The following is a 25,652-nucleotide window of genomic DNA, read 5'->3' as shown; positions in this document are numbered from 1 at the left end:
AAGTTCTGTAGGTTCTACGGAGGGCTCTGACGTGAGTAGCTTAGATGGCATTTCTTCTCTGGCAATCTGTTCAGAGTCCTGCCTCAAAATCCAAGGGATCAGGCCCAGCCAGCATGGGTTCATGAAAGGCAGGTCCTGCTTGACCAACCTGATCTCCTTCTATGACCAGGTGACCCGCCTAGTGGATGAGGGAAAGACTGTGGACGTTGTCTACCTGGACTGTAGTAAAGCCTTTGACAGCGTCTCCCACAGCATTCTCCTGGAGAAACTGGCGGCTCGTGGCTTAGACAGGTTTACTCTTCGCTGGGTGAGGAACTGGCTGGATGGCCGAGCCCAAAGAGTTGCGGTGAACAGCGTTAAATCTGGCTGGCGGCCGGTCACAAGCGGTGTTCCCCAGGGCTCAGTTCTGGGGCCAGTCTTGTTCAATATCTTTGTTGATGATCTGGATGAGGGAATCAAGTGCTCCCTCAGTAAGTTTGCAGATGACACCAAGTTAGGTGGGAGTGTTGATCTGCTGGAGGGTAGGAGGGCTCTGCAGAGGGATCTGGACAGGCTGGATCGATGGGCAGAGGCCAACTGTATGAGGTTTAATAAGGCCAAGTGCAGGGTCCTGCACTTTGGCCACAACAACCCCATGCAATGCTACAGGCTTGGAGAGGAGTGGCTGGAGAGCAGCCCGGAGGAAAGGGACCTGGGGGTGCTGGTTGACAGCCGGCTGAACATGAGCCGGCAGTGTGCCCAGGTGGCCAAGAAGGCCAACAGCATCCTGGCCTGTATCAGAAAGAGTGTGGCCAGCAGGAGTAGGGAAGTGATTGTAGCCCTGTACTCAGCGCTGGTGAGGCCGCACCTTGAATCCTGTGTTCAGTTTTGGGCCCCTCACTACAAGAAGGATGTTGAGGTGCTGGAGCGTGTCCAGAGAAGGGCAACGAAGATGGTGAGGGGTCTGGAGCACAAGTCTTATGAGGAGCGGCTGAGGGAACTGGGGTTGTTTAGTCTGGAGAAGAGGAGGCTGAGAGGAGACCTTATCGCTCTCTACAACTACCTGAAAGGGAGTTGTGGCGATGGGGATGTTGGTCTCTTCTCCCAAGTAACTAGTGATAGGACAAGAGGAAATGGCCTCAAGTTGCGCCGGGGGAGGTTTAGATTGGATATTAGGAAAAATTTCTTCACTGAGAGAGTGGTCAAGCATTGGAACAGGCTGCCCAGGGAGGTGGTGGAGTCGCCATCTCTGGAAGTGTTCAAAAAACGTGTGGATGTGGCGCTTCAGGACATGGTTTAGGGGACATGGTGGCGCTGGATTAATGGTTGGACTTGATGATCTTGAAGGTCCTTTCCAACCTAGTGATTCTGTGATTCTGTGATTCTGTGATCCAAAGTGGTATTGTATACTTTCAGCAACTAATAAGGTGGTTAAAATTTCTACGTCTTTTAAAGATTGTGTAGAACTTGCAGCATATTTCTTCTGACTGCAGAGCTTTAAGAATTGTTTGCTGAGTGCAGCATAGCATTAGTCAAAGAAAATTAGTTGAGAAATTGGCACTATTTACAGTGCAGGCAGCAGGGGTGGCAAGTAACATTTAATTACATATTTGAATGCCTACATGTTTTGTTATGAACACTCAAACAAGAAAAAAGACCACATTTTATTAATAACACTAATGCCCCATCTGACTGTTGTTCCTCATGGCAGGTGGTTTGCTTGGATCACAAAGCTGTAATCAAAAGGCTGTTAAAGCCCTTTTGATCATTTTCTGAACACTTATTGTTTTCAACTTTTTGGACTTTTACAGTTGTTCAAAATTGTCTCACTTTGTGCCATTGCAACTCCACACAATTGCATACTTTCATGCAGTTGCAGCTCTTAGGCATTGGATTTTTTTTTTTTAATATGTGTGTTGCTCTCCCTCTAACCAAATTTCTTCCCTCCTTCCTTTCCTTCCTCTCTTCTTTCCTTTCTTTCCTCTTTCCTTCCTTCCTTTCCACCTTTCTTCCTTCCTTTCCACCTTCCTTCCTTCTGTAAACAGTAAACAATAACCTTGGGTTTAGTTAGCTAAAACAATTAATTATTAAAATCAACAAATTTGCGATAATAATTTATTTCCAAATGCAAGGATATGAAGCTGAACAAGCTCAGCACTATGCTGTCAGGGAACAGAGTGCTCCTGCCTTCCCCCAGCCAGCTTTTTCTACCAGCTCAGAGAGCTGATTCTGTTTTTTTTTTTTCTTTTTGGTTAATTTTAATCCAGATACTTCCATGGTCTATCTCACTGCATGACTGTGTAAGTGTTAACAACAGTGGAGGTGAAGCAGAATACACCAATGTCCACTACAGTGATATCAAAGATACTGGAACTTAGCATTTTGGATGAAGCACAGACTGACCTAGGTCAAAGTGACAACATTATCAAACCTCATTACCTTCAAGAAATTAACTTAAGCATGCACACACAAGCTTTTCTGAATTTCAGTCATAAACAGGTCTTGTTGAGATTCGGAGATTGAAGCTGTAGCCTCTAGATGGACTCAGTTCCACGAAACCAAACCAGCATGAACAGCACCCAAATTAACCTGTTTACCAGCTTATGATGAAATTTCTTCTCAGCTTCCAGCTTTTGGACTCTTCTACCCCTCCAGCACTTCTCTTTTTCTTTAAAGCTGTACCTTAAATCCAAAATCTTCTTAACTGCAGAACCTTGATGCTTAATATATTCTGTATATAATTAGTGTATTGGTATTTCTACTTCATTGTGGAGCAGTTCTTGTAAGTGGTCTTTGTGGCTAATGTTTTCTATCTCAAAAATTGCACAGGTAATATTCTTAAACTCACTGCTCACTTATGATATTTAATGTGTATAATTAAAAAAAAGTTTTGAGAAATATATTATAGTACATAATGCTTTCAGGGTTTAGAAACTACCTCTGTTTACTAGATCAAAACCAAAATTAATCCAGAGTTTCTCTACATTTTGAAAGCAGCACTAAATTAAATTCTATCTATCTTCTCTATCATGCTGCCAGTGCTGCTAAGAAATACAGCATTGGAAATAAGGTGCCACAGTATGTCTTGCACTTTAATTCCTGCAAGGCTTCTAACATTTGTTTCTCTGCAATCTAGGATTTCTTTAGCACAGTAAGAAGCACAGAGAATATTTTTGAGAGGGCAAAAGGACAATTTATAACATGTTACTTGACCCCTCCCTCAACTAATAAGATCAATTCTACCCTCTGCAATACCTGAATGTCATGGGGAGTTAATCATCATAGCTTTCGGTCTTTACAGAGGTCCCATCAGTTTTACTGCACCAGGGGTTCCCTCAACTTAAAATCTCTTCTCAAATTCATATTGCTCATCCTCCCCGTGTTATCCCACTGAATTATTTCTTTAGGCTTTGTAGTGATGCATCACATACTTTAGAGGGCCCAATGTTGAGTAAATTAACATATTAGGAGTCTACAAAACTTCAAAGGTCATTTTCAATACCCATTTTGTCCATTAATTTGATTGGGAATTTGTAATAAGCTAGATTAGACAGCTTCCAGATAAATATATATCTCATTTTGGGTTTTGTCTTTTTTTTTTTTTTTTTTTAATTTTCTGAAACAAGAATCAGAACTTCTATGTCACTTAAAAAAAAAAAATTAAAATCTTCTGAGTGCTAGTTTTCTGTCATTACCTCTGCAATATATACAGTTGCCCTGAGTGCTCCACAGTTCAGCCTTTTTCAGCATTTTTTACTGGCACCTGTTGCTCACGAGTGAGCACTGTCCAAGGCCAATGAGATTTGACTGAGCAAGGTCACTGCAGGGACAGTAGGTGTGATCAGGGCTTGCAAATCACCTGCTGTACACAGGTTGGAAATGAATCTGTTTGAAATTCAGCTGTTTTTTCTGAGACAAATGGGTTTGGGTGAGATTTTCTCTTCACCCTCTCAGGAAAACCTCTACAGAATATAAATATTTGTGGGAAGGGTGTCACAGCAGTTCCTAAATTTCACTATTTTTCCAACTAATATTACACATCAGGAAAGCTGGGCAAAATGAAACCCTCATTTGTATTCATTTTTGAATGTGGGCACTTAGAATGTTTTTCGAGCTTGTAGTGATATCACATTGATGCATGTAAATAAATACTCAGCACAAGCTGAAAACTTTGGCTTAGGTGAAACATGGTTGTTCTGAATTGTACAGAGAGGTTTGCCATGTCGCTTCATCAAAATATCTTTCTTGCATTCAAGATCTAATGTAAAATAATCAGCAGGACTACAACAGAAAGAATAATTGTTTCATTGTGGACCAGAATCAGTTAACTTGTGAATCCAATGGGAAAAAGAATAAAATATGGAGATGGGTGTGAAATGAAATCTTGCTTCTGAACACTCTCTGATACGGGGGGAGCTGAAAAAAAGTGGAGCAAAATAGTTGTTTTGGATTCGAAATAACAGTCAGATATTTCAAGCTGTGAGCTTGTACCCAAACTAAGCTTGGGAGCTGGGGATTTGCTATAGTACTATCTCTAGAAATAATTGTAATGATCCATGCCACGAATGACATGATATATGACTTTGTATGCCTGAAAAGAATTAGTAGTCTGCAAGTGTGATAAAACCATCTGCCATCCATCTCGAAGGAAAGAGGAGCTCATACGGTTTCCTCTGCATCACTCCATCCATTTCAACAACGTTCGGGCTTGGTAGGTTTACTTGTGCATTGTACAGCCACTTGTACATTCTCTTGTAATAATTCTTTTATGAAAACTTAGTCTTCCTGTTATTAGTTGGAATGTAATTTATAACTGTCCATTGCTTCAGCCTGTCCTAACTGTTCAGAATTAATAGACAGGAAGTTTATTTTTTCTGCAGTTTTCATGACTTCTTTGTTACATTGCATCCTGCCATTCAGTCATCAGTGGGAAGTGAATGGAGAGTATTGTTTGCCAATAGACAGGGGAGAGGACTTTGCAGTGATCTATCATTTATTTTCAGTTTCACCAGATTTTATCATGAAGTAACAGATGATGTAACCATTGTAGTCAGTATAGTTGGCAAACACTGCCTTGGAATAGGCAGTGTGAATAAATAGCTTGCATCACTCATTTTCTTCAATGAGGAAAATGATTTATTTGCAATGCAATAGTGTGCTTGTGCTTACATTTACCTTACTGTCTACAAAGCATGCTGGTATCTTTGCATTCTGATCTTATAAATGTTATATCGACACCATATTTAACATGTATAACTTTATGTGACATCATATTTAAGTTCAAACCTGTGTGATTATAGCATGTTAAAACACTATGTTAGAAGGAAGAGGTGGGGAATCTTTACATAATCAAGTAGGAACAGTAAATCTAGATGACCTTTCTTCAAAGCCCAGGGAGTGGTGTGTTTAGTTATTGGCGACTCCTCAGCCCTATTATTCAGCTTTCCATCTACAAATGTGTCTACTGGGACCAGTCTTCAACCTTCAACAAAAGCAGAATCACAGAATCACAGAATCACTAGGTTGGAAAGAACCTTCAAGAACATCAAGTCCAACGATTAATCCAGCGCCACCATGTCCCCTAAACCATGTCCTGAAGCGCCACATCCACATGTTTTTTGAACACTTCCAGAGATGGTGACTCCACCACCTTAACTTAAACTAACCCTTCTGTATTACCTTGTACAAGCTTTTGTCCCTGTGCATCACCAATCCCTACTCCCTGTAGTACCACTTGCTAGTCAGCTGTATGTATCAGGAACTGAACCTGGCATGGGTCAGCCATAACACCTGCACTGAACTGGGCTATTGGACCATCTTGGCAAAGGAGCACTTGTTCCTCTCTGTTCTCCTTCCCTGGTTTAGATGTTTGTATTATGGAAACAGAGAATCTTTGGGTTGGGAGGGACCTTATAAGGCCATCTAGTCTGACCTCCCTGCAGTGAGCAGGGACATCTTCAACTAAATCACAGTATGAGCCAATAAGTAAAAAAAAAAAAAACAAAACACACAAACAAAAAGCAAACACCCCCCCAACCACCTCCCCCCCCAACTTGAGAAAAACTGAAATATTTTTGTTTTACAGAATGTTACTTGTTCCCTCTCTGGGATCTGTGGTCTGGGATGGTCAAATGGTTGGTTCCCAAATCTTTGATTTGGTGATTAGATATCTTTAGGTTAAGTCTCATAATCTTCACAAAAGTATTTTGGTACTAAACTCCTTTAGACTGAATTTGAAACAAAGGGATGTCCCTATACATCTTCATACATCTGGACGTCTTTTCTTTTTCTTTCATCTGACACAAATCACAGGGAAGTCTTCTTCCATGCTACAAGTTATGTGAAGATGCAGGTTTTCTGAGTACTACTCATGAAACTCCATTAAAGGGAATTAGACTGTATCTGAAAAGCAAACTAAGATATATGGAAATATAGTAAGTTGAAAATTATCTTGGCATGTGAATCATATAAACAACCAAAGTGGCAAAGAGTAAAGAAATAACTATGACTCTACATAATTTCTGCTCTGGTCCTGGATCATGGACTTTATACTATTGAGATAGACAACAGATGTGGATAACATCAAACTGACAACAGAAGGTATTTTACAGGTACCACTGGACTTATCAACTCTGCTCATTACAGACCATTTTGATTTAGAAAAGGAGATGTGAAGCACTGATATGTAAGAGTTACTCTTCACAGAGTTAGAAAGGACAATTCTATGTTGTTGTTTGCTTAGAGAAGAGAGATACAGAGCACCTATGGCTTCAAAGGATATCTCAATAGATAAGCTTTTTGCATAATGGTATCACTGCTTGAAGGCTTTGGGAAGGGAGGAAAATCAGTTTTCCACTCTTTTCCCTACCCCTGCTCTCAAAATTAGCAGAAATCAACAGGAGAAAGACAGTTAGTCTGGAGAAATAAGAATCATAGAATCATAGAATCTTTGGATTGGAAGGGACCTTTAAAGGTCATCTAGCCCAAGCCCTCTGCAGTGAGCAGGGATATCTTATGGTCAGGAAAACTGCCCTACATGGACCTGTTTATCTCCTGTGACTCTCAGGGGTTGTAGATGTGCCTTTTGTCAGAGAAATCCCTTGTCTTACCAGACATTTCAATATTTCTAGGTTTCCAGACCAAAGACCCAGTTAATTTTCCAGTGCAAATAACTGCTAAGTAATGCACAATCACAATATCAAACTGAAGCAAAGATTCTTGAAACCAGACTAACCTCCTTGCTGCATTTAGAGGAAAGAAGGCTCATATTCATCATTCTTCCTCTGGGTGCCTTTTCCCATTCTGCCCGGTGAAGACTGATGTAGTGTATATTGGATAACTATTTTAAGTCTTCCTCTCTGTGTAGGTTGTGGTCCTATGAACCCAAGACTAGTGATCACCTTAGATGAAAATTATAGTGCTAGAAGGTTTTCAAGGAGTTACAGCTCCAGGTGTTGCCCCTTGAGAGTGAAATGAGGTAAGGAGGATGTTCAGGCTATCATGCAGATCACCATTTCCCTAAGATCTTCAGGCTTTGCTAGTAGCTTGAGACAGTCAGACCTCTGGGTTCTTCTAACAGATGTCTGAGGTCAACAGCGATACCTAATTCAAAGACCTTGGCAGAGGTATATGTAACATTTCCTCTTTTCTTATGCATTTAATTTCTCCATCAAAGACACATTTCTTTGATGTCTTATAGATTTAAACACCCAAAAGACAAAGCATGGCTGTTTGTTAGCAGTTTTTGAAGACTTGTGCAGAAGAAGAAAAACTGCAAATTTCTTAAAAAAAATTCAGCTGAAGAGTTTCAATGAACTATGACTAACAACCTTCAATAACTGTGTTAGCACTGAACAGACTTCTCAAAATTTCTTGTGTGAGCAGTGGAAGCCTGGGAGAGGAAGACTGGGAGAAAAATGAGGGGGTCTTGCATAGTACTAGTACTTGTATTAAAAGCCTTTAGTGATTTTCAAGGAAAGGCAGAAAATTTAGCTGTAGTGTAAAAATGATATTTCTCTTTGCCTGCTGATGAATTTTATCTCAATGGAGTAGGATTTAAACTTTTTCCTCCTGTTTTTTTTTATAAGTTGGAAAAGCTTATATACATGTATATGAAAAAATATGTGTAGTATTTATTTTATTTATATATATGCACACATGGCTATATTTATACATACATAGATACATTAGCAAGATGCATTTGATCAGAGAATTGTTCTGTTTTGGATTAAATGGAGGAGGAGCAACTGTTTGGAACCAAATGCAGTTGAAGAAATTACTCAGAAAACTTTCTGAGACTAGAACCGCCCCCTCCAACTTCAGTGCAATATAGCATACACTATTCTACGGCAGGTTTCTCAGTTATTCAGTACTGTATCAGGTGCTCTACAGTCAGGGAGGTTCACAAGGTCCTTGACAGTTTTCAAGTACCACCCAGATAATTTGGTTTTCCTGGACCATGTAGTTTCCATGAGTTTTTTCCAAGTTACAGACCTTAGCACTCTCTTTTAAAATTTCCAGCCTGCATTTATCTATAGGCAACTTTTTGCCTATTTTATGCTGTACCCACATAGTCTATAGTGGGTGCACATAGCTTGCACAGCTTTTATAGAATAAATATCATGTGTCAGCCTTCAGTTTTATAAGCTAACCAAGGTACTATGTCAGGTTGCTTCATTCAGCAAACCAGTTACAGATCATCTACTTGTATGCCCCTGAAGGCCATTGTCACTGGGTATCAGACAATGTGTAGTTTAGAGGGTCATAATGAAGTGGAAAAAGCAGAAGACATCAATGGGAATAACAGTTCTCTTAGCAGATGCCCCACAAACATAGTTTATGGGTGGGTTGTCACTTTGCCAACTTGTAGCCGTCGTCGATTATTCAGTAAGGTCCTACATGAATATACAACATTGTGTTTTGGAGTCTAAAAGCAAATTGTTGTCTTTAAACATAGACTGGCAACAAGAAAACTCCGTCAGCCTATATGCAAATCATTCTAAACATGGTTTTGGGTTTTTTTTTAATGCTGATATTTGCTAGTCCATGTGACCGCTGCTCTATGCAGGGAGTATTCTCTGGTCTCTCTTTTTCAATAGGCACTTCTGTGAAGCGCAAAAAACCCAGTAGCATTTGGTGAAAATTGCATGCTTGTTAAAATCCTTGTCAGACAAAAGTACTTGTATACTCAGACAAAATAAAAAGCACTGATGCTGGCCAGAGCTCAGTGCAATCAGCTAGTGATATTAAAATGCAAGAACTAGTTTTCATTTGCTCCTTGAATCAGCTTTATGTAGAAGGACTTTTTAAGGGATACTTTCATTTTGATTATTAAAGTTGTTGGCTTAGCCTGCACTGTTCAATCCTGAAGATTTCGGGTATGCAGTAGCTGCATTTCTCAGTGAAACTAATTTGCTTACCTTTCCTTGTCAGGGTCTTAATTTGGACCCAAGTGTCTTTATTTTAATTGAAAAAAACAATTAGTCTTCTTCATGGAAGCCTGCATGTCTTGTCTTCATTTAACAAGCAGTTGTGTAATTGGTGCTCAGATACAGTTTAACTGGGAAAATTGCAACATTTTGCCTATGTGGGATTATTTGAATACTGAAACTGAAGCTTTCTATAAAGCAATCAATTCCTTGAGGGCATAAAAATCCTTGCCTGACCTTTTGAACTAAATTAGCAACAGAATCCAAGGGTTCGTATTTTGATGTAAAGGTTGCAATGAATGCCATCTGTTGGGTATCAGAATGGTTTAATGAAGGTGTCTTTTACATCAGGTGCTCTCCAAGTTCGGGAGGATGCTCTGGGGGTTGTGCTGCAGCCCAGCCCGTATATTCCAGTAAAGCTGGACAATTTGCCTTATGACTTAATGCGAAAATCTGACTGGAAGCTGCAAAACACTACAGTCTCCAATCTTTTCACAATTTATGTAAGATTCCCCTGTCATGGCTTGCTGAATGGTGTTAGTGGCTGCTGAGTCTGGCAACCTGACGGAGTCGAGGCTGCAGCAGCTCCGTATGCCCACATCCAGCCAGCAGCGGGGCCGAGCAAGTGTTCCCATAGACAGACACACACACATGCAGGTGGGTCTCAGCTGACCTCCAGACCCTTGGGCAGTTGTCCTGGACCCTCTGGTCCCTCCAGCAGACAGCTCAGTCTCTCCAGTTACTGGCACCATGGACACAGGAGCCTCCAGCCCCGTGTCCCACCCCAGGGGCTGTCACTCAGACCCACACACACCCCTGCACACAGGACAGAGCCCCTGGCCTGGGAAAGTAGCGAGAAATGGGGTTTAGTGAGAGGCCAGGACAGACTGCGCCGGCCACACGCAGACAGGCAGATTGCACTGACCAGACCCTGCTTGCACAGCACCAGCCTCTTTTGTCTCCTTATCCCGCTGTTCTCCCACTCGCTCCTCCCCAAAACACCTTGATCCTCCCTGGGAGAGCTCATAAGAAGTCCTGTGCAATCTTGAAATGCCCTGCCCTCCCATGGTCATCTGCACAAACCTGGCAATGACCCTCAGTCTGTGGGGTGATGGGGACCCTCTCCTGTTGTCTCATGCTGACAGGTTTTCCCCAGCCCATGGGCTCAGTCTCCCCAGAGTTGAGGGCTCCATCAGTCTGATGAGGTGACTGGGGCTCCCTCCTGTGCCCCTCTGCTCCTTCTTGTGTGCGAGAATAAGCCTTTAGTCATGTGAGCTAACAAGTTGTGTTTGTTTTATTAATGAACCAGATACTTACTACACCTCGGTGGGAAAAATCTTCCTGCGGGGATGTTTGGCCCTTCTCCCCACACCACATAAGATACGTGGCTCTGTTTGGCCCTTGAATTACCATGTTACTGATACTGTTGGGTAGGTCTGGGGCTAGGAACTCGAAATCCTGCCTACCTTGGCAGGCAGAAGGGCCTGGTCACCACAGACTGGAGAGTCTTCCCTGATCCACAGCCTTCAGTGGAGTTCCAACACTTTGTCACACTTTTTTGTCTCTTGCTTCCAAACAGTTTGTCAAGACAAACTAATCTCTTCCCCTTGCTCTACATAAAGTCTAATAATAAAGTGGAGTCCCTGCCCTTGGAGTAATTCAAAACACAACTGGACATGGCTGAGTAACCTGCTGTAGGTGACCCCACTTCGAGCAGAAGGTTGGGACAAGACCATCTCCAGAGGTCCCTTCCCACCACAGCCAGTCTGTGATTCTTCAATGCACAATAATTTATAAATTTTGGGGAGGGAATCTTCTTTCTTCATATAGTAGGTACAAGTGTATTACCATATTGTATTACCAAACCAAACTGATTTGTTTATTCTTTGTTTGGTAAAAGGCTACAACTATGGCAGTGGATAGAAAGATATGACAGAATTGTATTGATACAAAGGGTGGTTCTTGGGACCACCTTCACTTGGAGAGGGTAAACTGATTTCAGACTGACCTGAGAGAGAATTTCCACTGCTTGAGATCACACTCTCCAAACTCAAACACAGACCAAAAAGGTTAAGATGTCTGCTCTTATTACTTATCTAATAAAAATGTAATGAATAAAAGTTAAGAGTTTTTTTGTTATGTCACCACCCTTTATATCAAAATATTTGAAAGGTACCCATTTATTTTTGTTCTGTTCTCTTTGTATTGGCTCTGAAACTGAAATTCTTTCAACTGAAGCAGAAAACCTTTGTCCGTTTGAAATTGCAGCATCTAATACAGTAATTGCTATTACATAACTAGTTCCATTTTTATTAAAGCATGTCTGTGCCAGAGCAACCGTCTATAAGCAATAGATAAATGAGGTTTTGAAACTCAGTTTCAAAAATTGGGTTTTATAAATTCAGTTTTGAAATATGATTTTTGCTACCTATAAATGAATTTCAGACCAAGTCTTAAGTCAAAATCTATTTTAGAAGATAGTCTAAAAACTAGAATACTTCCTTCCTACTATTCATGGCAGAGTATTTGCTGGTTTGGAAATCCCATTTCTTGAAGAAGTCTGAAAAGCAATGTGAAATTGAATTTGCACTTTAAACACTAAAGGCAGATTTTCAAGGCCCATCAATGAATGACCAAATAAATTATGAATGTTATGTATTTCAGACTATTTGACCAAGACTATCAATAAACAAACTTAAAGAGCCTAGAATGAGAGGCCAGAATACTAATTTCCGCATTGTCATTAGCTGCTGCACTGGAGTCCCTGGGAGAATAAGTACAAATTGGACATCTGTTGAAGTTGCATTACAGCAGTGTGACTGGGCAATGCACTCCGGAAAAGAGCAAGGGAAATCTTAAATGAATTTGCAGGGAAGCATTTTCACAGCTGTTGCAGATCTTAAAACCAGCTAGAAGGAGATTGTGTTCAGTTTTGGGCCCCTCACTACAAGAAGGATGCTGAGGTGCTCAAGCGTGTCCAGAGAAGGGCAACAAAGCTGGTGAGGGGTCTGGAGAACAAGTCTTATGAGGAGCGGCTGAGGGAACTGGAGTTGTTCAGTCTGGAGAAGAGGAGGCTGAGGGGAGACCTCATCGCTCTCTACAACTACCTGAAAGGGGGTTGTGGCGACGTGGGTGTTGGTCTCTTCTCCCAAGTAACTAGCAATAGGACGAGAGGAAATGGCCTCAAGTTGTGCCAGGGGAGGTTTAAACTAAATATTAGGAAATATTTCTTTACTGAGAGAGTGGTCAAGTGTTGGCACAGGCTGCCCAGGGAGGTGGTGGAGTCATCATCACTGGAAGTGTTCAAAAAACATGTAGACAGAATCACAGAATCACAGAATCATTAAGGTTGGAAAAGATCTTCAAGATGATCAAGTCCAGCTGTTAACCCAACACCACCATGTCCCCTAAACCATGTCCCGAAGAGCCACCTCCACATGTTTTTTGAACATTTCCAGTGATGGTGACTCCATCAGGTTCAAAAAACATGTAGACGTGGCACTTTGGGACATGGTTTAGTGGGGATGGTGGTGTTGGGTTGGTGGTTGGACTTGATGATCTTAACAGTCTTTTCCAACCTTAATGTTTCTGTGTGATTCCAAACAAAAAAAGCAGAAAAAATGTCCCCATCTCAAGAGGCTTTCATTTCCTTCTGCTGGCCTGCACACAGCATTTGGATGCTTAGCTCTACCCTGGTTCAGATAAGAAGCGGAGGTCCATCAGAAGCCTCCTTGTACAGCCTTTGCCAGTAAGCACCATCTTCAGCAGGACAAGTGAGGACATCCCTGCTGGAGCCAAGCCCGCAGGTGTTGAGATCAACACTGAGACTGGGGGAGCACTCTAATCTGGCTGTCAGAGATGCTGTGCTGCTGTCATGCTGCGGCTGCTGCTTTGCAAGGAAGCTGTCAGCTCTTCCAGCCCGGGGGTTCAAACTTGATTATCCCAAAATTGCACTTTGGTACTTCCCTGATGCTCCTGGGAATGACTGCTAAAATTCACAAGGGCACCTAGCATGGATGGTGTCATGTTGTGGAAATGTCTTCCAGTAAATCATGGGCTTTAGTTCATCTGAATTCAGAATAATCACTCAGAGTATCTTCTTTCAAAAGCAGTATTTATTTTTTCATCAAGATAAGACACATTACATACTGCATTAAGTAAAAAATACTGCTAGAAAAGCTGCATTTAACTGAGATAACAAAAAATATATATATATATAGATTGCACTTGAGAAAGTAGGCTCTATCCCAGAAGAACACAGTAAATACAAAGCTAGCAAGTGGTTTGAAATTAGGATTTTTTCTTAGTTTCCTTTGAAAATGTATTTATTTTGGGTGGGTTTCCAATTCTACCAGTAAAAATGAACTAGATTAGCTTTTTTAATAGCACTGCTTTTTAAGGTACAACAATACGTAAATAACATATCATTTATTACATAGACAAAAGAGAAAATAAAGGTGTGGAAAAACATCTCAAACATCTCTGCAATTTCTGCTAATAAATAAAAAGGAAAAGTTTTGCTGGTATTTGGTTTCACCAGGGTCATTGCAGCTCGGGGCTTGGGATTTTGGGTTTTACTTAGTTCACATATATGTTATCGTTCCCAGACTGCAACATAAAACCCATCCTTCACTCTCCTGCACTGGCCTGGAGCACACTGTCTTTATGGGAGATGGCAGCATGAAGCATTGAATGGTTCCATTCATTACTAATTGTCTCAGGAGAAGTTCTTCAATTTTTGTGACAAGTTTAGCCCCTATTTAAGAAAGTAAACCCAACATTAAACAAGAGGATAATCCCTATTGTACCAATCTCTTTTTACTTTACAGATGAATTTTTCTGCTGGACCCTGGCATCCACTGCTGCCTGTATCTAGTTCAGTTAGATAAACTATTAGCTGTTCAGTATTTAAAATTATTATTCATACCATCTACCTTTGTGTATCTCAGGTGCTAAAATCAGATTTCCCATCTCCCTACATAGTCAAAAGAGAGAGAGAGAAAAGTTCCCACGTTGGGTGATTTTCAGCTGGGGTCTAAGGCACACTTTGGGAGATCCTCTCTCCACATTGCCCGTCAGGGTAACTCAGGCTCCCAGATGAGGCTGGATCCCCAAAATCAGGAGGCACAACCCCCCTGACACATGGCTGTTCAGGTTGGAGACAGGGTGAGCATGCAGAGGTGCGTGGGAGACATCAGGCGCAGTGGATGCCCGGTGCACATTTTCCCCTGGGGAATGGGAATTAAAGGACCACTCAAAGCACAAACCCATATGAAACTGAAGTTTCCTACAACCAATGCTAACTATGAGGTCAGAGTGCTTAGGCATAATCCAGGCATAATTCAGGCAGGTATATACATTAGAACGCACTGTCTCAAAAACAACCAGGGTTGCCAAGGTCTCACATGCAAATGTCTTCCATAATTAGCTAAAAATTATGGAAGGTCTGGGTCAACCTTGTCATTAAGCTAGAGACAGAAAAAGAATGAAGTCTTCTTTAAATAGTCCTGAAATATGAAATGAAGCTGGCAATCTTTGGTTACAGTGCTGTTCTTTTAATGTGAATTGCTTTGAAAAATGATGAATCACTTCCCAAGTCAGCATTCAGGAGCATTTTTAAATAGACATCTGGGAGCCAGAGAGGAAAAATTAATATAAATAATAAAAACCCCACACATTTTGAATCCGAAGGTTAAAGTACAGGAAAGAAAGTAACACAGCATTTCTAAGGGATGTTTCAGTAAAGTTTTGCTACAATTACGAAAGAGCACTTATAAAATACTTAAGCTGATAAAGAGGGTAAGTCAGAATGTTAGGGCACTTTTATAACAAAATTGTAGAGTGCTAAAATATACTGTCTTAAAGGCTCTCAATATTATATTATAGCTCATGCCAATTTCCACTAATTATAATGCACTATTGTCAAACTACTTTGCTCTTTCAGAGAGACAGAAACACAAGAGGCAACACAAACAAGACAAATCGATGCAACCTATGTCTGCGATTAAATACAAAACATCAGTCGTTAAACGTGCTGCCCCATTCACTCTCTTACATTCATGATCAAAACCCTAATTTTTTGCCAGACTTAAATCTGCCTGTATTTTACACTTTTGGAGCAGCATTTTAAAACCTTTGAAGCTAGTCTGGAAGGATTTTTTTTTTCCTTTTCAGCTAGAGCACTTTCATAATATTTTAAAAGTCATTGGAAGCTATGCTGTAGCTTTTAAAGTGCTTATTTTATTATGAGGTGGTGTTTAATAATATTCTTCTGGAAGTTAATAAATGATGCACATTTTCCATGACAGACAGACATTGCTTAATGAGTTAATACGCCTCAGCAAAATGCAATCAAAAAGAAATTCACCGTCAACAGTATAACCATGGCAATACACAGAGCTGAAATGAGACAACTAACCTCAGATAACTAAGATTAATGCATATATGAACAAGTTATAATAATCCATATTTAAAACAAACAAACAAACAAACAAACCCCAAACCAAATAATGATAATTAAATCTCAAGCACGGTTTTGTTTCCCAGTAACACAACTGCGAAACAAATCAATATTTTCAACAAACAAGTGACCTATCCTCATCGCCTGCTTGGGGAAACACGGCATCCTCGAACTGCAGCGAGGAGGGTACAAGGGGAGGGCCGTCTCTTCCTTTTCGTGTCGAGAGGGCTCCTCCTGGGCAACTGTGGGCAGCTCTGGGCAAAGGGCAGGAGTCCAGTCCAGGTAGGTAGAGACCAGAATCAGCCCCAGCCCACAGGGATTTACCTGGGGAGCTGGTGGGAGCCCCTTCCTGCAGCGCCTGGGCGATGGCTCCCGTGGAGTCACGGTGGGAGAAGCACCAGCCCCCGCAGCCCCTGCCACCACCAGCGTCCCGGCTTATGCAAAGCATCTACCAATTTCAGCACACGACTTGCTCGAGTACAAACAGTAAGATCTTACTTTACTGGTGTGTTACTTCATGTAGTGATGGATTTTCCTCGTTATAGCTCACTCTGTTGGGCAGGAACGCTGGGAAGTTCCCTCTTGGAGTGGGACAAACCATTTTACACTCACACAGGCTCAAATTCTCTCTTCATTTATACCCACAAACCCCGACTGACTGTCAGCAGAGCTGAGCAGGTAGAAATGGCAGCAGAATTTGAGTGTAGGAACTGGTGAGTGCGACACAGAAACAACGGTTTTCAGCGAGTACAAAGACCTACACAACCGGTGTTTGATTTCAGGGGGCATTGTGTGCCTGAGGGCTGTAAGTGGGCTTTGAAAATCTCAGCCCTCAGAATCTAGCTACAGATACCCATAATCCTATATTCATGGATGCTGATACATAAATCTATGTTATACCTGTTTAGCTGCCATGGCACTAACCAGCACAGCTACGCTGAAACACAGCAATCATTTTGGCTAATTTTAAAGGCAGGCTAGTAGCGAAGTTCAAATGATTAGTGAGTAAAGGTCCTCTGAGCAACCCTGCTTAAAAGTAAATGTCCAGTAAGCTGCAATTAGGGCGTCTTCTTTTTTCTGTTTTATTTATTTATTTATCTTTTATCGGGGTGGTCTTGAACTGCAGATACAATCACAACGCTCATGGTGATCCAGCTGTATATCTACTAAGGCCATGTTGTTCCTGGTTCTGCCTTTTCTTCTGGAATGCCCAGCCTCAGGGATGAATTTCAGCACCTGGGAGGACCAACAGAAATGCATTGATTAGAAAACACTGTTACATATTTGAGAATGACAGTGTTGGGGACCTGAGGGCACCAACAGATCTTAATGGCCCTGACCAGCATTAATTTGGACACATTTTTGTTTTACTTCCAGTTTTTTCTTTCCACTGTGTGACATCCTGCTGTACTGTTTGTCCTGGAGCTTTGACAGATTGGATTATTTCCTATATCAGGTACCTTCATATTGTGCAGTTCCCTAACCATGCCCAGAGTTGCTCCTTTGCATGCAAATTATCAAGCATACTTCCCTAGCCTCGTCTTTGCAGTCTCATACATATTTGAATTGCTCTGCCCCTTCTCTCACTTGTATAATATTTCTGCTCTAAAGAACAAGGAATATTTTTTTATGCAATTTAAAATTTCTGAAGCACATGTCATTAGAATTGGCCCAAAAATAAAATGCTTGTGGGAGGCAGAAGGAGACGAATGGAGCTTCTGCAAAATATGTGCCAGATGTCATTGAGTTTCTCTGGAATCCGACTTTTGATGGTTTATCTTAAAAATCTCTGTCTCAATTTAAATAATTTCTTAAGAATTTACTGTGAATATTGTGAAAAAAACAAACAATCAAAAATTATTTCCTATACATCACATAAGAGGCTTCTGAAAAAATTCTATCTAGGCAAGATAACTTGGAGACTCCTAAAAAAGAGGATTGTAGGTTATAAAGAAGATGAAAAAGAGGCAATGAACACAAGTTGCAATGAAATACATCCAGTTTGGGTATATGGAAGAAAATACAATGGAGCAGGTTGCCCAGAGAGGTTGCAGAAACCTTGGAGATAGTAAAAATTAACAGGACAAAGCTCTAAAGCAACCTCATATAACTTCAAAATTCTCCCTGCTTTGAATTGCGCTAGATGACCCCCAGAGCTGCCTTCCAACTTGTATTATTATATGAAGCTATGATTCCCTGAAAATGGTCTTGTGGAAAACAGGCATACCGTGTCCTATCTAACCGTCTGTGATAGTGCAAGTATGTAAACCATGGACTGGAAAAAGCTGAGGAGGATGGCGGTTTGCAGGGGCGTGCTTTGCGAGCCCACCACTGGAGGTTGAGTAGCTGTGTAAGAGCTCGTACCCCCACTAGCATGGTGGTGCAGGTTGAGGGGAGGAAATTATCTGCTTTGTTTCATTAGTTTGCTGTTGATAGGCCTACAGTAATTTAACAAAAGAGAGATTAATTTCCAATTTATGTCCTGAACCTCAAATACTAGTTCGGATTAGCCACAACAAATGAGTTAAGACTAAGAACACTTGAACTGTCCCACAGCATTTTTCTTCCTAAATCTCACAGCATATTGCACAGAAAGACATGCATCATTGTCAAACTTCTACAGATGGAGCTTCTGAAAGTGATTTGCTCAAGGCTCTGCAACATATCAGTAGAAAAAATACCAGTGGCATTACATGGGCCTTTCCCTTTTGAAACCACTTATTTACTGACAGGGAGCAGGACGCGGAGAAAGCAAGGCTGAAGCTCCACAGCTGGCGGTAGGCAGGCTGGCCTGTTCTGCTCTCTGTGGCCTCAGGCACTTGAGTCCAGAAATCCCACACTGGTAAAGTACTAGAGCTAACACATCTCACCTCTTGGCAGGCTGCTCTGACTCACGCTAGCTTGGCCAAGTGACTGCTAGATCAGCTAGATTTGTCTTGCTTGTTCAAAAGATGGAGAGAATTCTGTCTTGTCTATCACCTGCTAAAGCCACTGGTCAAGTGGGGAGTGGGACCTAAACATCATTAGCGTCTCAACCTCGGAAACAACCACACTTCTGCCCTGAGTAACAGGTCCCCTAACTACAGATAATACCGTTAATTAATAATCCTCTATTTTTACAGAGAGGAAATGGCCTCAAGTTGCGCCAGGGGAGGTTTAGATTGGATAGCAGGAAAAATTTCTTCACTGAGAGAGTGGTCAAGCACTGGAACAGGCTGCTCAGGGAGGTGGTGGAGTCGCCGTCACTGGAAGAATTCAAAAAACGTGTGGACATGGTGCTTCGGGACATGGCTTAGGGGGCAGGGTGGTGTTGGGTTGATGGTTGGACTTGATGATCTTGAAAGTCTTTTCCAACCTTAATGATCCTGTGATTCTGTGATTCTCTACCATTAATGCCTGGAGGGCAGGAAAGCTATGGGATGTAACAAAGGCAAGAAGCACTGAACAGAGTCTATTAATTTGTCCTCCCTTTTGTGATAAAATTTATGTTTAACCAATGGGATACTGGGAGGAAGGGCTGTGCCTAAGCAAGGTACAGACATGTTGCTTTAACATGTTGGGAAAATGTAATTACTTTTCCCTGTTAGAAATGCAGAGACATGTCTTTCTTTCTTTCTTCCTTTATTTTCAAAGCAACAAAATTATTATGGATTTTAATTGATTTCAAACATTGACTGCCTCAATATATGCATTAAATCACCAGGACAATTCACTGTACCACGCTGTCATCCAAAACAGAGAGGAACTGAACCCAGGCAGGTTGTTGTGATTATTACAGAGCTGAAAACAGACCGCATCTTTGAAGATGCTTTTTTTTAAGAAAATGTACTTGCAAAATCAAGTAGAGCTGCTGATGCTGAACCTATGATAAAATTATTTATTTAAAGAAGCCTTTCATCAAAATCTGACAAATTCACATGATTGTCACTTTGCAAGATCATGTGTGGGTAGATCTGCTTTTTTCAATCGACAGCAAATGAAAGTATGCCATGGGATCAGAGCAAAGATGTGGGCTGTACTTAAGCTAACAGACCTCCTGACAGCTTGGGGATTTTCCCTGTGTTTTATATTAAGAAACATGAGAACAGTATATGGGCTTTGCTGATAAGAGTAGAAAAATGAATTGGCAGGCGCTTCCCAGACAAGACAGGAAAGCAGTGTTTGAACACAGCTGAAATTGGACAGCTTTAATAGCTGATCACAGAACTGATGTTCAAAGCTCTCAGTCTAGCTTCCATCTAATAGTTTTAGTTTCAGCTAAATATAAGGGAATTGAACAGAATCAGGAAGTGACCACAGCAGTTGAAAGAAAACCCTTTATTCTGAAAATAGCTGCTGTTTCTTCATTACATGGCCAGGTCCTTAAAGGTGAGGAACTACTGAATTAATGAAAACAGTTCAAGGAAATTTTGTCCAGACACTTTATTGCTTCTTTTTTGGTGGGGATCAGTAGTTGTCAGAAAATATGGATGTGAGGAAGGTCTGGAATGCTCAAAATGTTTGGTTTGTGTGGGCAAAAAAGAAGAATAACCTTGAAGTTTTCAAATTAAAGGAGCAATGTGTGCCACTACTCATCAAAACATGGTGTCTAAGCAGTTCAGATCATGGCCTTACAAATAGTATATAGCCAGAGCCATATCCCCCTCATCAAACACTGAGGTAATTATGGTCATAAAACTGTTAAAGCAATAAAAAAATAAAAATCAAGATAGAGGACTTAGCTTCTGAGCTGGATTTGGCGTTTATAGGTAATACAAAAAACAGTATCAGGGCCTTGTTGCATTTCTTGTGCAGAGAGCTCCGTAGGAGCACACCAATATACTGGATGGCATTTTACTTTGTAGATATGCCTGAGCATCTGAGAGGTTTCTAGGTGAGGTGATTGTGGCCACTGCATAATTTTCCTTCGGGGCAGTGGTAAATGAAATATAAAGAAAATGCTTAAATAAGTTTCCCTGCCAGAAGTCTTGCTCGTTGATTATGCATTGAATTTGGATGCCACCTTCTGAAGGACTGTTTAAATGAGAGAGCAAAGCCATCACAAAAACCAGTATCTGGAGGCTGAAGCCAGAAACCCTCAAACTGGAATTAGGGCACGCTTGTTTAAGTCATCGCCTGGACAGCCCTTCAGGGAACCGTGGGGTTTCCAGCCTGTTTGAAGACATCGGAAAATGGCTGCCCTTCCAGAAGGCATACAGTACAAGTTTGGGTCTTGCTTTAGGGGCAGCAGGGTGCTCTCCAGTGGCCCATGGAGCACAGGAGGTCAGGGCTGACGGCCCAGTGGCCCCTCTAATCTCAGCAGATCTGTAAGAGCACTTCATGATCAGGGGCTGAGGAGAGCAGAGTGGTGATGACTGCTGGGTAAAGGACCCAGATGGAGATAGCCTGTTCACCCTGACCCATACCTGGTGTTTTCCTGTAGAAGCAGCAATAAAGAGGTGACTCCAGAGAACGATTCACCTAAAACACCCATCTCAGGTGGGGCTAGCTCTGATAATCAAGAAAGGAGCTCAAAGGCTGGACTCTCAGCTTTACATGGGTAGAGCCAGATGAGGTGAACCACTCCCTCCGGCATTCGCTGATGGTCCTAGCCATGTATCATTTACCTTTGAAGGCAGGCAACATTTAGCCGTGATAGTCCATGATGGCTAATTTCTGTTTTAATAAATGCAAATAGAAATAGGAAATCCAGTCAACATTTCTTAAAAATAATTAAAAAAAAAAGGGTTATCCAGTTGCTTATAGCCATTTTTTACTTATTATCTTTTACTTTATTTATTAGGAGCAATAGTACCATTCTTTGTTACTTGATCAGTAGTTTAAACACCAGTAGAAATCTGAAGTTTCACTCAAAAATTAGCTCTCTTACTTTTCTGATTAGCTTAAGAAGACCACAGATAATCAATAACATCACTACGGCTTACCAAATATCTAGTTAGCTTCATATTCCAGTGACAGGGGATGGAGTGTAACTCTGGATGCTATTTTAGATAGTGAAATTTGTACTTTGCAGAACTTATTTTAAAATCCTGCTATGCAGCATTATCTAATCTCCTTCTGCTCATCTAAAAATACCATCATTCTAGCATGCAAACCAAATTATATTTGTCTGAAATTCATGAAAGAGGAAGCATCAAAAGTGCAAAACATTCAACAGAGATCCAAGTTCTGATACAGATGAAAAATCTTACTGCGCAATTTTTGGAAGTTATCTAATCCAAAGGTCACACACAGTTTAGCTGTGCTCTGAGCATAAGAAACCAAGCATTCTGGGAATGTGCTTCATAATTTAGCATAAGGACCTTTATTCTAGTAGGAACATAGCCTAAAATAACAACACAGACCCAAAGCTATATTCTTTCATACCAGAGATAATTATAGGATATCAGGAACAAGAAAAAAGAGTTTGGTTGCTGATTGGTAGCATTCAAACTAAGGGATTATTAAATTTAGATGGGATTATTGATTCTATTTTCTATTTGTATAAATAAGAACCACCTGTTTTTAACACAGCAAACATGGGGAAAAAATTAATTGGCTTAAACCTCAGGCATCTGAAAGTCACTAAAGCTATGATGTTTTTGACATACGTGACATCAGCAAGACCCTCACTTTTGGTGATCTTGTCATGCATTATGGCTCCAGCTATTGCTTTTTCACGGACCAAATATAGGTGTTCCCCCTTCCCAAACTGCATCTCTGACTGCACATATATCACAGGATGTTCCACTTGCTTAACTTACAGATGTCTTCCCAAGAACTTTAATTTTCATTTAGTAAAAAATGAATCTTTTTTCTCTCACTGCACCTCTGTGCTCTCTCTGCTCATCTTGTGACCTAGGAGCCATTTCTGACTCATTCTGTTTCCTCATATTTGCATTACAAGTAAATCCCATTGCTGCTGCTTGTATAACATTTCTATGCGTTAACTCTTTTGTCAGGTTAATTCTGTGCCTTTATTACCATAACAACCTTTTATCTCATTTATACATGTACTATCAACCCCAGGACATACAACAATCACACCATACTCCTTGCACACTGGTTTGATGATGCTAGCGCTTTTTAATCCCTTAGCAAATTTCCTTTGTTGTGTCAGTGGCACTCGTATAATTTCTCTCCGGTATCTTATGTTTCCCTGTGTAAAGACAGAGTAAGAATTATTGTCTGCTCTCCCAAGTGCCTCCTAAAGGTTTGCTTTGTTTCTCTGAAAAAAAGGGAAGCAAAGCAAGAGGAGAGGATAGAAGAAGGAGGAGAAGGAGGAGAAGGAGGAGAAGGAGGAGAAGGAGGAGAAGAAGAAGGGGAGGGGAGGGGAGGGGAGGGGAGGGGAGGGGAGGGGAGGGGAGGGGAGGGGAGGGAAGGGAAGGGAAGGGAAGGGAAGGGAAGGGAAGGGAAGGGAAGGGAAGGGAAGGGAAGGGAAGGGAAGGGAAGGGAAGGGAAGGGAAGGGAAGGGAAGGGAAGGGAAGGGAAGGGAAGGGAAGGGAAGGGAAGGGAAGGGAAGGGAAGGGAAGGGAAGGGAAGGAAAGGAAAGGAAAGGAAAGGAAAGGAAAGGAAAGGAAAGGAAAGGAAAGGAAAGGAAAGGAAAGGAAAGGAAAGGAAAGGAAAGGAAAGGAAAGGAAAGGAAAGGAAAGGAAAGGAAAGGAAAGGAAAGGAAAGGAAAGGAAAGGAAAGGAAAGGAAAGGAAAGGAAAGGAAAGGAAAGGAAAGGAAAGGAAAGGAAAGGAAAGGAAAGGAAAGGAAAGGAAAGGAAAGGAAAGGAAAGGAAAGGAAAGGAAAGGAAAGGAAAGGAAAGGAAAGGAAAGGAAAGGAAAGGAAAGAAAGGAAAGGAAAGGAAAGGAAAGGAAATGCCCCCACAACACCAAATTGTGTTAGTTACATTTCTTAACTCCATTGCAACAACTCCTCTGTCTTACTGAAGTCCCATGTCACCTTTTTATTTTCTCCCCTGCTCCCCTGTTCTTTTCTCCCCAATAATATTCCCTACTGTCTTGTTTTCCCAGTACAATGTTGGGTCCAGTTAAAGCTGTTTCTATGCCCCAGAAACTTGTGTGAAGACTTAGTATTGTGAAGGTACCCTGAGGTGCCTGCTACCTCTCTCAGGGCAGCAATAGGTTATGAAGTAGCCACCCTAACACTAATCTAAACCTTGTCATTGAGAGTTAATTGCATATATGTCCTGTGAAGGCACCAGACAAGCTTCAGTCAACATGAAACTTGAGTGGAGGTATAGGACTTCAAAAAGGGGATGATGGGGACAGGTGGAGAAGCACCATATAGACAGTGAAAAATGCATCAGTCTACAGGAGAGACAAGTAGGTAAAGATGCAATCAGCTTTCACCACTTCGCTTTTTTCCTTATACGCTTTTTAGCTGTGTTGCTCAGCACTGTGTTCGTGGAGGTTTATACACTCTGACAAATTCTGGTTGCTACCTTAAGAGCATTTATTCCTCACGGAAACTCATTTCACATCTCATCAGTTACAGCAATGAGATGGGGAAACCGATTTCTTGTTTCTCTGAGGTGTGTGCATGCTGGGAGGACGGCACAGCCGCCACCCAAGCTGAACTGAGCCCTGGCCTGACTTGCCCTACACCTCCCCTGGGCTGGGGGATCGCCAGGTTTAGAGCCCCTCTCTCTTTAAAGAGCAGCTCCAGGCAGGCATTTCCAAAGCAACGCACGGCGACATGCAAAAACAGGTTTTCATTTCAGCTCCCCCTTAGCAAGTTAGGCAGCAGTAGGTGTGAGCATTCGATTAAGGTGTGCTGCACCCATTTCCAGGAATTGCTTTGTCTTTGCCTTGCACGGAGCCCTGCGACGTAACTCAGGATCACTTAATGGTAGGTTGTGCCTGAGAGACATTTTGAGAGACTGCCAGCACTTGGCCTGTTTGGTCTGCGAGGTTCGTGACACTATGTGGTAAGTCATGAGTATTTGTCCATGAGCTCTGGTCTCAGGCAAACCCAGAAGCCATGGAAAACCACAGAGCATCACAAGACTCCTAAAAAAAACCCCACCCATAAAACTGTCTGTTTACTCAAGTTATGAACCCGTTTGCTTCTGGAAACTGCTGAATATTTTGGTAAAGTTATGGCAAACTTCCAGGTTATAAACAGACCCGAGATCTCATTATTAGCATTTCCCAGGGCAATAAAGAAAAAGATACCCCTTACCGTGGAATTCTCATTTTCCCTGCTGTTGCATTATTCCTTACAATTGGACATGATAGCAAAGAGCTGTACCATCTGTTCGGGGAACTGGAGCAGCACTCGCAGCTTGGGGAAATGCAAGGCTACACGTGATAGCTGTCAGTCCTGCGATACGAGGAGGGAGTGCTCGGCGAAAAGTACCGTCTGAGGCTTTGAATAGAAACTAAGGGGGATCTAAAAAACATTAAGAGCATAAGGAGAAGATAACCTTGAAATCTCTCTGGACTAGAAGCCTCTCTCTGAACAAACCCTCTGGGCATCTGTGTCCCCACAGCTGCCTGCATGAAGCTACTCCAGCACTGCAAGGCACTGGCTACAAAGCCAAAAGGGAGCCTGCCTGTCTTTCTCACCCCAAAATACGAGGTGACTCAGAAACGCCAGACAACTTCTAAGTGATTTCCCATCACATTTTTGCTGTTGAGGACAAGCATATCCATGTGCAGGACTAGTAGCTCTGGTGGGTCCAGGAGCTCAGCAGAAGAAGCTCCAGGACAGGGGTCAGGTAAAATGAGCCTGGCAAGAGAAGCGGTCTGGGGTCTGCAGGGTTCAGTTTCGGCTGCTACAAACACAGCCTTTGCT

At 41.7% G+C, this 25,652-nt stretch overlaps 1 protein-coding gene across 2 annotated transcripts in view; it reads right to left on the bottom strand.

Annotated features, from left to right (window-relative positions):
- Positions 1 to 16,968: 16,968 nt before the first annotated feature.
- PDGFD (platelet derived growth factor D) overlaps positions 16,969 to 25,652 on the bottom strand; it is a gene marked incomplete at its 3' end in the record, with an annotated part of 147,648 nt that continues 138,964 nt past the window's right edge. For both annotated transcript variants that reach the window (XM_082008308.1, XM_082008309.1), the window contains exon 7: positions 16,969 to 17,103. In XM_082008308.1, coding sequence (XP_081864434.1) covers positions 16,969 to 17,103 — 135 coding nt within the window. The remainder of the gene's footprint in view (positions 17,104 to 25,652) is intronic.

This window comes from Phaethon aethereus, assembly GCF_964289735.1.
Source record: "Phaethon aethereus genome assembly, chromosome: 1".
NCBI classification, from domain to species: Eukaryota; Metazoa; Chordata; class Aves; order Phaethontiformes; family Phaethontidae; genus Phaethon; species Phaethon aethereus.
The sequence above is the reverse complement of the archived record's forward strand: the minus strand, read 5'-3'. Positions and strand labels throughout refer to the sequence as shown.